The 16,000-nt window shown below is 43.5% G+C and overlaps 2 protein-coding genes across 3 annotated transcripts; one reads left to right on the top strand and one right to left on the bottom strand.

The window, feature by feature from the left end:
* Positions 1-61: 61 nt before the first annotated feature.
* On the bottom strand, positions 62-7,433 carry rbm25b (RNA binding motif protein 25b). 2 transcript variants are annotated; one of them, XM_085937371.1, is made up of 16 exons: positions 7,333-7,433; positions 5,986-6,191; positions 5,843-5,900; positions 5,490-5,650; positions 5,221-5,403; positions 5,064-5,147; positions 2,996-3,249; positions 2,809-2,920; positions 2,612-2,725; positions 2,363-2,436; positions 1,940-2,090; positions 1,327-1,777; positions 942-1,222; positions 721-819; positions 603-650; positions 62-508 (listed from the first exon to the last, which is right to left on the bottom strand). In XM_085937371.1, the coding sequence occupies exons 1-16, from the start codon at positions 7,409-7,411 to the stop codon at positions 416-418; spliced, it is 2,448 nt and encodes an 815-aa protein (XP_085793497.1). In that variant the 5' UTR covers positions 7,412-7,433; the 3' UTR covers positions 62-415. The 2 variants fall into 2 exon arrangements, with proteins under 2 accessions (XP_085793497.1, XP_085793498.1); XM_085937372.1 differs by having other exon boundaries at positions 2,636-2,725.
* Positions 7,434-9,652: 2,219 nt separating this feature from the next.
* Positions 9,653-14,508, top strand: hsp90ab1 (heat shock protein 90, alpha (cytosolic), class B member 1). The gene is made up of 12 exons (XM_085937373.1): positions 9,653-9,820; positions 10,699-10,833; positions 10,905-11,111; positions 11,247-11,406; positions 11,515-11,648; positions 11,725-12,030; positions 12,114-12,279; positions 12,380-12,570; positions 12,655-12,802; positions 12,883-13,151; positions 13,504-13,837; positions 13,971-14,508. The coding sequence occupies exons 2-12, from the start codon at positions 10,699-10,701 to the stop codon at positions 14,090-14,092; spliced, it is 2,172 nt and encodes a 723-aa protein (XP_085793499.1). The 5' UTR covers positions 9,653-9,820; the 3' UTR covers positions 14,093-14,508.
* The last annotated feature ends 1,492 nt before the right edge of the window (positions 14,509-16,000 follow it).

Below are 16,000 nucleotides of genomic sequence, written 5' to 3'. Positions count from 1 at the left end.
TCAATGGAAATGTTTAAGTATCACCAAATTAGGTTTTACATCAACAAAAAAAAACACAATATAATAAAACATCTACATTTTTATTGAAATGTTCACCAATACAAAAAAATGGAAATATTCTTAACTGTAACATTTGCTTGTAGTGGTTTTAACAAATGTATTCAAGTGAAAGAATGAAATCAACAGCATGCCCTCAAATGTCTAGCTGCAGGTGTGCACATAAAATGAAGCAACCCACATGAAGGCAACCCTGCTCAATTAACTTCCCCACAACTAGAAGTTTAAGGGAATTACCAAAGAATTACATTATTTACAACAAAAATGGTGAAACAGCAGGTAAGGACAAGTTGTAATGGCCATGACCAAACTCTCCCAAATCTATTTTATACATTATAATGAAGAATGATAATTGTATTTATTTCACCAGACCAATCTTCTTGGCCTCTGTTTCATAGATGAGCAACCTCCACATTTTCACAATGAATACTTCAGCCTCTTCATCAAGAACCTAAAAAAAGTAGCCCGGGAGAAAAAAATGATTTTGCATAAGCTGTGTACATTTGTGTGCACTAACAAAATGTCCGCTCATGTTACTGACTCACCATAGCTACGTCATCCAAGATGCCCTGCGGGGTGCCATGAGCCATCACCTGTGAGGACACAAGCGTGAGTGCATCCATGGGACAAGTGCAGGTGAGTGACCGGGATCGGGATTGATACCTTGGAGCAGACAAAGTCCACTAACGTGGGCTCCTCTTCTCCGATGTACTCGATGATCTTTTTATTGATCCATGGCCGCACGTGTCGTTCCATCAACGCCTGCGGCAAAGTACAGAAGAAGCATTGTTGTGACTGGCATGACTTAATCAGAGGAAGCGGCCCCATCGGAGCCCAAATACTTTGTTACAAAGACGAGTACTTTCTACAGGACTAGTACTAACAGTGTCCACCATGGACCAATCCAGAGGGTAGGAGAACAGATCGGGCTTGGCCGTGGGAATCTTTTCAATGAGGCTCTTGATATGTTTGCGTTTCTCCTCCGAGTTGGACCCCTTGGTGCCGTCCGCCCCCAGGCTTTTGTCATCGTCATAGTCCAGAGGCACCAGCTTCCTCTTCCGCGGTTGTTCGTCTGCTTCCTCGTCTTCAAACTTGCCAAAGACGCAGTCGACCGGCAGCTTCTTCCTCTTGCTTACGTTGGGCTGACTGGGACTTCCGCTTGCACCTGCATCGAGAGTGTTTTCATTAGCCAAGGAAAAAAAACGAGATTGTTGTTGTTGTCAAAGTCCCCGGTTATGTTATGCATCAATGTAGTGACATGGCACTCACCCAGTTTGAGGCTGAGCCCAATTTTGGGTCTGTTCTCGTCATCAGGCAGCTTGTTGGGGGGAGAGTTCTCGTGGGGGATGATGATGCCGCAAGGCGACTCGTGGCCGGGCGTGTTGGGCGACGCGTTGCCGCTGGCCGACGACACAGACGGCGCCGCCGTGATGGGCCTCATGGTGGGCTTGAGGCAGGGTTTGACTTCAGCGCGGTCCTCCTCGTAGTAGTCGTCGTCTTCGCCCTCCTCGACCTCGTCATACTCAGAGTGGGTGGGGTGCGGACGATGCTCCACTCTGTCATGGTACCCACTGTGGTTCTCCCTGTGATCCCCCCTGTGGTCACGGTGGTCCCCTCGATGCTCCCGTGAAGCCCTGTGGCGCTGCTCCCGCAGTTCATCGAGCTCCAGCTCTTGGATAACGGGAGGGTGTTTGAGTCGCTCCTCCTCTTCCTCCTCCATCTGAACCAATAGGATGTGCCGGAGGTGAAAACCAAAGGAATTAATCAACGTGCAAGGAATGATGAAGTGACCTTCACAGAGACAGCATTCAGGCATACTCACAGACACACATTCTCTCTCACACGTATACATGAATAATGGTAGTCAGATCTCAGCGTTTACCCTGCGCAGCTCTGCGTCTGGGTCTGGATGTCCCTCGTCTAGCAGCCTCTGTCTGATTTTCTCCAGCTCCTCCTTCTCTCTCTTCCTATCACGCTCATCCGCCTCCGCCTCCTTTTCTCTGTCTCTGAAGCGCTTCTGCAGCGCACTGCCCCTAGTGGCCGCCACAAGCAGCGACAAGTTTCAGAACAAAGGCTGCCGATTTTTTTTTTTATTTGCATGTCTGCCACCAGAATGTAAATATAGGCCACTGAGTGTCTTATTTAATGTGAAAAATCCTCAGGGGAGCAAAAAACCAAGAAAAAACAATTTGATGCATGGAACGCAACCATGAAAATGTCTAACATAAAATTCATTTTCTGCATTAAAACTGCTGTTCCAGTTTGCAGTACTCTGCAGTGTCATATTGTCTTTTGAGACTCCTACCTGTAGTATTTAGGGTCATCTCTGTCATCATCATAGTCTTCCAGAAACCCTTTTAGCCGTTTGCCTTCTTTCATCTGACAAAAATGAAATGGGGCACACTTTACAGCCATTCTCAACTACAGTGGACTCTAATACACAACAAAACAGGCCTTATATATATATCACAGTGTGCTCTCAGCGCATCAGACGAGAGCACATTTCTGAGAGGATGGTGCTACAAGAAGAATGTGAAAGGAGAAGATCATCCACCTGAAGTTTGTCCCAAAATCTCACCATCTCTCGTCGGCGCTCATCTTCCCTCTCTGCATTTTTGGTGTTATCCCGTGCTTTCTTCCTCTCTCTAAGCTCCCAGTTTTTTAGGCGCTGTCATCAAAATTGTGTGCCATGAGCCATCACAAAATCTAAAGACTAACAAGAGCTGAACTTCCTCGGAGTCTGCGTCCTACCTCCTGATAGGCTGCTTCTTTGTCCCGGAGTTTCCTTTCAAGCCTCCTGCGCTCGTGCAGATCCTCTTCATCGTCCAAGTCTCGTTTCTTTTCTCGATCCCGGCTCTTCTCCCTGTGGAGGGGGATGTTAGGGTCAGCAATGTTTCAAGACCCTGCATATAAAAGTAAACTTTTATCAATACTTGACCTGGAGAGGCTGCGAGCAACACTCTTGTCTCGACTTCTGTCCCCCTCCCAGTCTCGCTCTCTGGTCCTGCGCTCGCGGTCTTTGTCCCGTTCGCGCTCCCGTTCCCTGTCCCTCTCCCGTTCCCTCTCGCGCTCCTTCTCCTTCTCGCGGTCCCTTTTTTCCCTTTCGCGCTCACGCTCCTTTTCCCGCTCGCGCTTCTCCCGCTCAAACTCCAGACGCTCCTTCTCCCGCTTGTCCTTCTCCTCTTCTCTTTTCTGTCGGAGCAAAGCACACAGAGGTTCAGAAGACGGTGCGGAGTGAGGCGAACGTTAGCACTCAACTTTCTCAAGTGGTTTCCAGACTGCTATGGCAGACGAGGAGCTTTCATACACTCTTACTCGTCCATGCAATGGCTACAAATGAATCCTCAAGCTTACTCGCGATATAAAGTCATGTTTAGCATAACTGGAAAATACAGACAAGAAATGACAAGGGAGAGGAAAAAAAAAAACCTCATTTTCTCTCTTTCCTTCCAAGGAAATACAAAAACAAAGAACAGACGTCAGTCTTTGCTTGATTTGGTCGTTTGGGACTTACAGGTGATGAACTATGGACTCAGCCCTTCGCTGCCCCTATAAGCCTTTTAAGTTAGGCCTGGGAGGAAAGCAGGTCACACGGTATACAAGGGAAACACGTTACGGGGTTTTGCTTTGCTTCAGCATCATCAACAGAAACAACCTTTGAATTTCATTGGCAATGTGGCAAAAGAACATTTGGGCACAGATCAATTAAAAGTATTGGAGAAGCTGTCTTACCCCCTGCAGAAGTCTACGGCGGCTCTTGGCGACCCAAGATGCACACGCACACACATCAACTCTGCCTTTGAGAGCATTATACACAAGGCTTTGGATGGGACTATCTTTGATTTAAAGTGAGCAGACAAGCTGGCACACAATCATGCTGGCAAACTGTGATTGGCAAGCCTTGGGGCTAATGCAGAGCTAGACAATGATTAACAATTGGTGCAGAAAACAGATAAATAGTTGGTCATCGTTTCGCGATATCACATCAGTTTACTGCTACTTACCTCTCTACAGTACAGGAACAATGATCCACGCCGGAAATAAACGACAATATGTTCCCTTAAATAGTGACCGCAACGCGAATGGACGTCATGGCTCAAATGAACAAACTTGATCAAATGTAAAGACTGAGATTTGGTCTGCTTTGCTTCCTGAATGTCAGTACGACTTGCATGCTCAGAATGTAACTTTATAAAGAGTAAGGCAGAGTGAGCCAGGCACGGAAAGAGACGGAAACAACACCTCAAACATTATCACCACATGCAGAACCACGTACCTTCAAAGTCTTCAGATCACTGTGCTGCTGTGGAGAGGGCACCCCCCTCTCTTATTAGCCCGTACTTATGCATCAGAGTCAAGACTATATGGCCACAGATAACTGCGGCGGTTATTGACAAAAGGATTGTGCTTTCAACATAACCATCACTATTAGAAACATAGTTTACAGAAAACTCGCAGAGGCTCACACACTCTTCGGTGGGTGGGGGTTGTCACTAATGGGCGCAAACCGTCCAGAATAGGCAAGGGGGGGATGTTGGTCAAGTGGGCCAAAGTGCAGTGCAGTTGCCCCCCTGCGAGTCCTCAAGAGGGGGGCACCCAGTTTATGTAGAAAGTAAAGGAAGGCTCATACTTACATCCTATCCTCGAAACTTTTTCCAAAGCTCTGAGATTCATCTTGCTTTAGTCACCATATGATCACTATCATAATGGTGGGGTTTAATCAATAGATTAGCTTTTAAGTAACTTTTCATTGTCTCCATGCATTGTGCGTGTGGGTGTAATACAATGCTTATATTTGTCATACTCTATGATTCTTTCATAGTGACTCAACATTAAAGACGATGTAATGCACAAAGTGTGAAGCAAATGAAGTGTACTTCAATGACATCCAATTCATGGTGCAGTCTAAATGTGTCAACTGTTGCTGAGTGTGCAAGCTACACGAGTGAACAGCTGCTGTCCAAAAACCTGCAATATTAACTAAGGGACCAAAAAGGTGATTTTACCTTGTGAGTGTCTCGAAATTTACTAATCTCTCTGGTAATCAGGTCTCTCTTGTCGTCCTCCATATCGATTGTGTTCAAGTCATCCTGCAGATTAAAGTAAAATGTCAATCTCGGCCACTGTTGTACGCTAAAATTCTTCAAGATGGACTTGCCGTACCTCATCTTTTTTGTCCTTTTTTCTCTTTCGCCGCAGGGAATCTTCATCCTGTGAAGGCGCGCTGAGCTCGTCAGCGTATTCCCGCATTAATGCATCGATAGAACTTTTGACGACCTGATCCTTCTTCTTGGTCTCCTCATCCAGAATCTCCTCTCCATCATCTCCATTCTCCGAGCCCACGTTCTGGTAAAATGAAAAAATTACGTCAGCTGCTAAGTAAAAACTGAAGCACACTATCAAAAACAAAGGTACAGGAAAACAAATCCTACCCCATTAGCACTTTTCTTCTTGGCCTTCCACTCATCTAGCTGTGCTTCAGTTTTGGGATCCACTCTCACAAGAAGGTTTTTGTCCCCGATGTGCATGTCATGAAGTAGCCGCAGTGCTCGAAGAGTGGAATCTGGCTCTTTGTACTCACAAAACCCGAATGCTGCCAAAGGACGAGCATGAGAATATTTACAAAGTCCAGCGGACTGACATTTCTCTATTTCTCAATCAAGCACTACAACACAACACAACACACTAGAATTTCAGTTTTCACATTGACAGGTTTCTACATTAGTAATGGTCCACATGAACCTGCAACCTTAGCAGACATGACACAGTAATTCATCACATTTACCTTGTAGCTTCCCTGAGGCTCCCTGAACTCTTTTCCAGCTCAGAACTATTCCACACTTCTGCAACAAAGGTTTACACCAGTGAGCTGGCACTGTTATGAATAATGAGTAGATGTATCACAGAAAATAAAACACAGTCTTTTACCGCTAGCAGCTGCCGGATAAGCATGTCTGAGGCTTTTTCAGATATGTTGCCCACAAAGACTGTGGTTGTTGGGCCAGCCTCGTCGTCTTTGGCTCGGATGAGAGGGTCCTTCCTATGGATTGGAGGTTTGCTTACCACTGGTAGAGATGACACTATTACAGGGTTGGGGGTCATGATGCCCATGTGAACTGGGATCATGGGAGCTCCTGCAATAAGAAAGCTGTGAATTAGTACTCTGTGTTTCGTATTCATGTAAGTCAGGCATGTCCAAAGTCTGGCCCGCAGGCTAAATTCGGCCTGCATCTAAATTTAGACTGGCCTGAAGCATTGTGTCATAAAATCAATAATAAGTGGCCCGCTGGCACTGTCGCAGCGACCTGTGCGCTCCAGAGCGAGCCACAGAAATGAAACTCGTCTGAACGAGAACGCACTCATGAGCCAGCGCTTATGATTGGTTGCGAGTGTGTCTCCCCCGTCCCTTCCCAGTTTACGTGCACACAGGTGTCCGTTTGTAAGATAATGAGTGACACAGACAGTGACTCATTCAAATGTCCGCACACCAAGGACTAAGGCTAAAATCAGAGACGCTGCAAGTCAAAGGTAAAAATAAAAACACGGACTACTGGTGAGAGCTGCCTACTTCGTACAAACTCTACACACTACTCCGCGTTCGCACCACCCACTCACAGTGATCACAAACAACAAAAAGACTATGGATTATCGTTTTGTGATTTATGAAGTAATTTGTTACGTATGAAGTTGAAATAAAAAAAAAAGATAAAGTGGAGAATGATTGAATTTGGATGAAAAATCTGACATGATGCAACCTTGCCTGTTTGCTGCAGTCGAAACACCAATATCACCCTTCTCGTTAATAAAATAACAATAATAAAACAAACTTAATACAACTAATAAAAAAAAATCATTCAACTTTCAACAATTGTTCATTTGTATTTAATGTGTTATTATTTGTAACTAACTTTTCTGGTAGTGCAATTGACAATAGATTATCATTTGCAATATCAACCTATCTGCAGACAGCAAAGGATATAGTTACATATTTACAAGTTAATTTACAATGGTAATGGTTCGAGGAATGTCGGTGCGTGCAAATGGTCGGCCCCTATACAATTTCATCAAACCAAATCTGGCTCGTTTAGCAAAATGTTTGGTACACCCCTGATGCAAGTGCTGTCTGTCATTCTGCTATCGGCATACACACAATTGAGCCATGTTGGTCCTCTTGAGTACACCACTGACGCAGAACACGTTGAGTCTCGTACATTTTCTTAAATGGATAATGTTAAAACTATTAGTGAAAGAAAAACGCTCGATTGGGGTTCTTACCTGCAGGGAAGCCAGCATACTGAGGGGGTAACCCGGGAGGGGGTAACAGCGGCCGGTTTAAATGTGGAGGAAAGGACATCGTGGGTCTAACTACGACCGACCTGATGAGAATAGTTACAAACATGCATTATGATTACTCTCTATATTGAACATAGAAATTTAGTACTAGTACATGAGTGTCAGAATAGAGTTTTAAGAGGAGACTGCAACTTCCCTGTGACTTTAATGTGTGCTATCGTCGTTCAACGATCCAGAATCACAACTAAGTGCTGGGAACTGCGCTAAGGAAATGGACCAGTAAGCGAGATGTCAAAGTCCAGCGTGAATGCTCGCGCTGTCGCTTTTGAGTAGCTCATTTCTGACTTCACAACAAAAACAACGCTGCCAACGCAGAAGGTTAAGCGGCCATTACCACGCTATGTTACCCGGCATGGCTAAAATGCGCTAAGTTACTAACAGCTAATAAACCTGATCAGTCTAGCGTGCACAATAGGGCCAAAAGACAAAATGCGTATACATACCCCAAAATTTTCCTTGTTTGGATGTACCAAAGCGGCTAAATGTGAGCTTTAAAGTGCGAACGAAAAACTGCTGTAGCTAAATTACCACAATAGCTAGCTGCCGGCCCGCTATTACACAATCGCAGTGGAGAAGCGCGTGGTTGTTGTTTCAGGATGTGGCCGACGGGCGGAGCTAAAATTGTTCGGCACTCCACAGAAAGCACTAATCATGTAAATAAATGCTCTTATAAATGTATTATGTCGTACTCAGTGATGTTTGTACATTTACTGTAATATATAGAGTCAATCTTGGTATAAGAAAGTACCTGCTCATAAATGGTTGTTTGTAAAATACGTTTAAGGAACACTGAATCACGCTTATACATGTACACCAATTACCCCGAAAATCTGGACCATTGTGACGTCACAGGATAAATCGGCGTTGTCGGAAAAAATCAACATGGATGCCCATCAACAACAAACACAATCGTATGCTTTTATTAATTCTTGGTCCACTGAGTTCACATGTTCTCTTCAAAACATAGACAAAACGTATTATTATTATATATTTTTTTTACAAACCGTCATTCACGAATTTCGTCACAAATTGATGTTTCATTGTCCGCCCTTTACTGCTGGTTACTAAACAAATTATGTTCTATGATCAACCCAACGTAAAACGTAGTTACTCAACCGGAGAGTTTGCACCGTGAGTATATCCAAAGGCATTTTAAAAATCCACTATGAATTCAGAGTTCCTAATATCGCTGTCTCATGATAGCATTGTTCACTTGGAAAACATTAATATGTTGGATTCCAACAAGAAATTCAAATTTACGTGTACAACATGAATGCAGCATACCGGAACTAACTCAATCTGGATCTAAATAAACGTTAAATAAATTAAGACATATCTTTAACTGTTTAAGACACATTAAATATATCCATCCATGGCATTTATTGAAGTGTTGACAAATCAGAAATAATCTCTTGGTTTGTTGCAACTGATCTCGCGTTCAAAATAAAGATTGTGTAGATTCCATGTCCTGGCGCATTGTCGTTACAAAGATTAACAAACACTGTTCTATATACTATGTTTAATTTGTAAAAAGATCAAGAAAAGTTGCCACAGTGTTTGTGTTGGCCCAGTAGCAGCTGGATAGTTGGGGCTGCAGTTGACAAGCGTGTGACGTCACTTCAGGCCCTTTTTTTTTTTTTTTTTTTTTTCCGTCGTAGAAAGTGCTAGAAGAAGCGAAGCACACCCTCTTCATTTCCAGTATCCATGCGTGCAGTTAAAAAGGACCTGGTTTCCATATAAACAGTTGCGATATAAACAACGTTATGAATGTCTTACATTAAGCACCTTTCCTGTTTTAGTAAAAATACTTTTGTTTTGGTAATGTACGTCGACAATATTTCAGAACTTGTACGACCTCATAAAAACGGCCTCGAAGGCTAAATTATATGTGATGCCACAAGACGGCAGCAACACATTGACGTATGACTAACAATTGCGGTTTCAACTGCAAGGTTATATATGAATATATTACAGTATAATTTGATCCGCGTATTTTCAAAATAGGCGTACTTTGGCAACGGCTATTAAATTGTATAGCCACAGGACTTAAGAGGACTTAAAACAACACAAAGATATTTGCCTTTTGATATACAAAATGTAGTCGTGTCATATGTCTAAGTAAGTTCAATTTATATAGCTTATGTAATTCCCGTGTGTGTGTATAAAGAACTACTTAAGTCTTTTCTCTGACCTTTCTCTGTAAAAGTAGCTGAAAACAGCCTGAGCCATACCTACGTAATAGTACACAGTGCACCGCGGATGGATATAACTTGCACCAAGTCGCAACCCATGTGTATAAAGATTCCGGTCCATTGAAGGAAGGTCCCTTTCCTTTCCCCGATACCAGAGAGCAGAGGGGGACATTTAGCTGTTTGCATTATATTCAGGAAAAGTCAACGCATCAAACAAGGTTGGTGTATACCTTGCTCAATCGTTGTTCGTGCCATCATCATATTTTTTTTGTTTTGGCGACGTTTTTCGTGCCAGTGTGATGCCAGTCCCCTGAGTAACAACGGTACCCCGAGCATCAGTTCCTATGCGTCATATTTCTGTTTTTAAAATTGAATATGCACGTCATACCGCCGTTCAATTATTATTTATCGTTTTGTCGCATTGTCAGAGTGCGTTAGGGATGCAGTGCAGCATATCAGTGTTGGGTCGATCTTTGGTTACATAAATGCAGGTGTGGTAGTGATGGTCGCTATTTAGCTTCACATTGGCTTCGTTAGATTAAGAGGTCTCATTGTGGTCTTATTGTGGTTTGTTTCATCAACCGATTGGGTTCGTCGTCATAAATTTTATCAATTAGTTCAAGTTTATTGACTCATACGAACGTTGTAGAATAACATTTGACGTACGTGTGACCGTGTGGCTTTGAGTTATGCCCGCTCGGTCACATTAACCGCATAAGTGTTCTTTCGGTAAAATGTGGACTTTTTGTGTGTGTGAATAATGTGTAATTTATTGTTTTTCTGCATAAGCACGTGCTTGCCGGGAGCCATTGTCCGGGTGTTTGGGCGCCATGTTGGTTAAGGGCTATTTCCGCCATCTGGCGCCACAAGAGCAACTGTCAAAGTTTTCGTAACCTTTGAGCGTTTTTTTTTGTTTTTTTTATAAAACACATCTTAAGTCTTAATAGAAAGTTTGTATTTTCGCCTGAGACTGGAAGTGTTTGTTTTGGGCATTAGTCATAATGCCACCAACGTCGCTGCATATTGAGCCAGAAACAATCCCGCTATTGCTGCAAATAAACAGAAATAAATGTAACACTGGGTCTTCTTTGTGCAGATGCCTGAAGAAATGCAAGAGATTGAGACCTTTGCCTTCCAGGCAGAGATTGCTCAGTTGATGTCCTTAATAATCAACACCTTCTACTCTAATAAGGAAATCTTCCTTAGGGAATTGATCTCTAATGCCTCTGATGTAAGTCTGACGGGTCATGAGAAGTCAGTAGAAGTTATCATTGCATTAATGTTGCCTTTGTAATTATTCAGGCTTTAGACAAAATTCGTTACGAAAGCTTGACTGACCCGACAAAGTTGGACAGCGGCAAGGATCTGAAGATTGACATCATTCCTAACAAAGTCGACCGCACCCTCACCATCATTGACACTGGCATCGGCATGACCAAGGCTGACCTGATCAACAACTTGGGAACTATTGCCAAGTCTGGTACAAAGGCCTTCATGGAGGCCCTGCAGGTAAATAGCTTTTAATATATATATGGATAAAAATCTGCTGAATTAGCTTGTCATTTGACAGCGAGGATACACAGGTGGATGACATTGCAATTTTTAATTCCCACATGCTAATTTTTGGATGCAATTTTCTTTCAGGCTGGAGCAGACATCTCCATGATCGGTCAGTTTGGCGTGGGTTTCTACTCTGCCTACCTCGTCGCAGAGAAAGTGGTGGTAATCACCAAACACAATGATGATGAGCAGTACGCTTGGGAGTCCTCCGCCGGTGGCTCCTTCACAGTTGCTGTTGACAGTGGTACGAATTGTCACATGCAAAAGCTTTGGGAACTCAGCTGTCCCGATGCCTGCAGTTGTTTACTTGAACTGGAACATGGTGCAATTATGATTATGCAACTCTTCACAGGAGAGCCTATTGGCCGTGGAACAAAGATCATCCTGCATTTGAAGGAGGACCAGACAGAGTACATTGAGGAGAAGCGAGTCAAGGAAATTGTAAAGAAGCACTCACAGTTCATTGGCTACCCCATCACTCTCTTTGTAAGTATTACCGGCTGCTTATCTGCATATTGAGCGACGCTGCCACTCTGACCAAAACCGCTAATGTGGCACGTAGGTGGAGAAGGAGCGTGACAAGGAGATCAGTGATGATGAGGCAGAGGACGAGAAGGAGGAGAAGGAAGAGAAAGAGGAAGGCGAAGAAATGCCCAAGATTGAAGATGTTGATGATGATGAGGAAGATGACTCTAAAGATAAGGACAAGAAGAAGAAAAAAAAGATCAAGGAGAAGTACATTGACCAGGAGGAGCTCAACAAGACCAAGCCCATCTGGACCCGAAACCCTGATGACATCACAAACGAGGAGTATGGAGAGTTCTACAAGAGTCTCACCAATGACTGGGAGGATCATTTGGCTGTGAAGGTAACAATGCCACTCTACTTAGATTTCGCGGGTTGCCTTAGATGAATCCTGGACATAACGTGTTCCTTGTCGTCTTCTTGCAGCACTTCTCTGTGGAGGGTCAGCTTGAGTTCCGCGCCTTGCTCTTCATTCCTCGTCGTGCACCTTTCGACCTCTTTGAGAATAAGAAAAAGAAAAACAACATCAAGCTGTACGTCAGGAGAGTCTTCATCATGGACAACTGTGAAGAGCTCATCCCAGAGTACCTCAGTAAGTTTGCTCTTTGGATGAACAGCTGGGGACTGCTGGGCCATTTTGGTTTCTGGAGGGCTGAGGTGTTTATTCATATAATTTTTTTTTCTCCCCCCAGACTTTGTCCGGGGCGTGGTCGACTCAGAGGACCTGCCCCTCAACATCTCCAGAGAAATGTTGCAACAAAGCAAGATCCTAAAAGTTATCCGTAAGAACATCGTCAAGAAATGTCTTGAGCTCTTTGGTGAACTGGCTGAGGACAAGGAGAACTACAAGAAGTTCTATGAAGGCTTCTCCAAGAACATCAAGGTAACTAGTGAAAGTCATTGTTCATTCAATAGAAACCGTTTTGGTAGTTGTGAGGTTTTTGACAATTGAGCCATTTGTTTTCAGCTCGGCATCCATGAGGATTCCCAGAACCGCAAGAAGCTGTCAGAGTTGCTCCGCTACCACAGCTCCCAGTCAGGAGACGAGACCACCTCCCTCACAGAATACCTCACCCGCATGAAGGACAACCAGAAGTCTATCTACTACATCACTGGTGAGTCTTCAGTTTGGCTTGAAGTTATTTTGAGGCATTGCTTTAAATTTTGCTTACCTTCAAACAAATTTGTCCTCAAGGTGAGAGCAAGGACCAGGTTGCCAACTCTGCCTTTGTGGAGCGCGTTCGCAAGCGTGGCTTTGAGGTCCTGTACATGACGGAGCCCATTGATGAGTACTGTGTGCAACAGCTGAAAGAGTTTGATGGCAAGAGCCTGGTCTCAGTCACCAAGGAGGGCCTGGAGCTTCCTGAGGATGAAGAGGAGAAAAAAAAAATGGAGGAGGACAAGGCCAGGTTTGAGAACCTCTGTAAGCTCATGAAGGAGATCCTGGACAAGAAAGTGGAGAAGGTAGGCACAGATGAAACAACAAATTGGCCTCAATGCATTTGGTCTTTGCCAACTGTAGTTGTTGTTTACAACACAGGTGCCTTAGGTGAACATTACTTGTACTTCGGTGAGTCCACCCTCTGGAGTTGGAAATAGTTCCAAATTGGTTTTGATAACCTAACTTGTGAATGTAAATAGTTCTGAAATGGTTTTGGTAACCTAACTTGGGAATGTCACATTGCCTGGCTTGATCATTTGGTTTTGAGTGAACATGAAATTGAGCTATTTATGAGTTGCATGCCACCTACCCTCTTAACGTTGCCATTATGAAGCCGCATGTCTGAAGTGCCATAATTTCCACCCGCCTGCACAGGTGACTGTTTCCAACCGCCTGGTGTCGTCGCCCTGCTGCATCGTGACCAGCACGTACGGCTGGACGGCCAACATGGAGAGGATCATGAAGGCCCAGGCCCTCAGGGACAACTCCACCATGGGCTACATGATGGCCAAGAAGCACCTTGAGGTCAACCCTGACCACCCCATCGTAGAGACCCTGCGGCAGAAGGCGGAGGCTGATAAGAACGACAAGGCCGTCAAGGACCTGGTCATCCTGCTGTTCGAGACCGCCCTGCTGTCTTCTGGCTTCTCCCTGGATGACCCCCAGACACACTCCAACCGCATTTACAGAATGATCAAACTTGGACTCGGTAAGAATGTGTTGAATGGGAGTTAAATTCAATCCCAAAGCCATTAAAATATTGAAAGTTTGATTCAACTTGAATAATTAATTATAAAAATCTGTTGCTAGAAGCTGAATTCTGATCTCTTTTTGACCCTCAGGTATTGATGATGATGATGACGTCCCCATAGAGGAGGCCACTTCAACATCCGTCCTAGATGAGATTCCCCCACTCGAGGGTGACTGTGAAGATGACTCATCACGCATGGAAGAAGTTGATTAAACACCCACAAGATTTCTATCCATTGGTTCCTCGTTTCTTTTGTTAATTCTTTAAACTGCAGCAACTTTGAAACAAATTGTCATTCATGTTTTGTGGAAGAGTGTTGCTTCTCTTTATCTGCAAGAACCCTCCCTTTACACAGAAGCTGTTTGTTTTTTGGCTGTAACGTCTTGACCGTAAAGTCCACAGTGACCGCACATTTTGTTTTATCGAGTACCCTGTTGCACTGAGTTTTAATTGTGGGAGTGAACATGGGAATGGTACATTCCATTATCAGGTCTGAAGATTTGGGTGAGTTCGGATTATTGGCAATGCTGCATGGAGAAAGAGGACTGACTGTAAGGTTCCTTTGCCTGACCATAGGCTTATCTGTATTCAAGTATTGTTTTGCAAAAAAATAAACATGCAATACTGAATTTGCCTTGTCTAATGGATTTTGTCTACCGTATTTTCCGGACTATAAGACGCTACGGACTATAAAGCGCATCTTCAATAAATGGTCCATTTAAACCTTTGTCCATATGTAAGGTGCACCGAACTCTAAGGCATACTATTAATGCAATCACAATATAATAACTTGAAATTGTGTAAACAAAAACAATATATCAATGATAATATCACACAACAAACATGTAAAGCTTAATTTAATCAGTACAAAACAGATAAGTAAACTTTAAAAGTTAAAACTTAAAGTAACTTGTGAAAGTTGAATGAATTGAGGTTGCGTCATTGCTTATATTCACACCGTCATATGTGGGACTCGAACTCATGTCGGCACACAAGCCAAGGAAGTGCACCCCTACACCATCAGCGACTCCCATCCATCCATTCAAGCAGTAGCTTGTCGCCACAGAGTTCGTGGGCGCGCAGCAGACTATCCTGGCTGTCATTGGGCAGTCGGCGAGGGACGCCTTGAACCAGTTGCCAGCCAATTGTAGGGCACACAGACTAACAACCATCCGCACTTGCACTCACACCTACAGGCAATTGGGAGTGTTCAATCAGTCTACCATGCATGGTTTTAGGGAAGTGGGAGGAAAACCATGCAGACACAGGGAGAACATGCAAACTTCAGACTGGAGTTATACAGGAGCATAAAGCATATTAGAAAAAAGGTCAACTTCCCCTTTACATAGCAATTATGTTGGAACAAGTCTCATGAAATTGACTTGCAGAATTCAACTTTTTTTATGATACTAACATTGAGATTTTTCATTTTGGCATTTTTTTAAATGACATGTTCTGTACATCAAATATGTTTGGATCCTGTTCATAAAACCTCAACAGTGGGTGCGGGCTTCTCATATAGCACCAAAACATTCACCTTTCACCTCATGACTGAGAATTATACATCCTGTGGAAACATTTGACTGATCATATGCTCTCCACCCACAAATGCACAAATTTGGTAAGGGGGGCGGGGGGTACCTCGGTTGTATGAGTGGGCCGTGTCGCACCTTTTGATGACCTTTTGTAGCCTGTCTCGTTTGGTTGCTGACTGTCTGACTTAAAAGTCTGGAAAAGATGCTTAAAATGCATCTGCTGACTTAAAAAAAAGTTTCCACAGTCACTCACAAGTGTGATCGTGGACCACTGATCATGTACTCAAGATAAATTGCTTTTTAATTGACTTTTAAGTCCTTTGATTTCAAAACCGATGGCATCAAGTAACATTTAAACATGTATATTATTATAAAGCATGTTTAGGGACCCCATTCCTAATAAATGAAAGATTTACACATTTCATATGAATAATTATTTTATTATTACTTCACTTCCTCCCATACAGAGGTCGATCACAGGATGGATGCAGTGTAACAGACATGGTGGATATAAACAACTTTTAAGATATATTAGCATGATTTGGAATCAATGCTGTAACATGATTTAAAAAGAAAAAATTCAAAG

The sequence above is a fragment of the Syngnathus leptorhynchus genome, chromosome 18 (genome assembly GCF_054491065.1).
Source record: "Syngnathus leptorhynchus isolate UIUO chromosome 18, UIUO_Slep, whole genome shotgun sequence".
NCBI lineage: Eukaryota > Metazoa > Chordata > Actinopteri > Syngnathiformes > Syngnathidae > Syngnathus > Syngnathus leptorhynchus.
Note: the sequence above shows the minus strand (reverse complement) of the source record. Positions and strands in the feature narration are given on the sequence as shown.

Excerpts from the sequence above, each read along its gene's own strand:
- rbm25b (XM_085937371.1), bottom strand. The coding sequence starts at position 7,411 with ATGTCCTTTCCTCCACATTTAAACCGGCCGCTGTTACCCCCTCCCGGG. Across the intron at positions 5,901-5,985 it reads TTATCCGGCAGCTGCTAGCG|AAGTGTGGAATAGTTCTGAG; the intron begins GTAAAAGACTGT and ends CCTTTGTTGCAG. Across the intron at positions 3,250-5,063 it reads AATTTCGAGACACTCACAAG|AAAAGAGAAGAGGAGAAGGA; the intron begins GTAAAATCACCT and ends TTGCTCCGACAG.
- hsp90ab1 (XM_085937373.1), top strand. The coding sequence starts at position 10,699 with ATGCCTGAAGAAATGCAAGAGATTGAGACCTTTGCCTTCCAGGCAGAG. Across the intron at positions 12,031-12,113 it reads AGGATCATTTGGCTGTGAAG|CACTTCTCTGTGGAGGGTCA; the intron begins GTAACAATGCCA and ends GTCTTCTTGCAG. Across the intron at positions 12,571-12,654 it reads GCTTCTCCAAGAACATCAAG|CTCGGCATCCATGAGGATTC; the intron begins GTAACTAGTGAA and ends ATTTGTTTTCAG.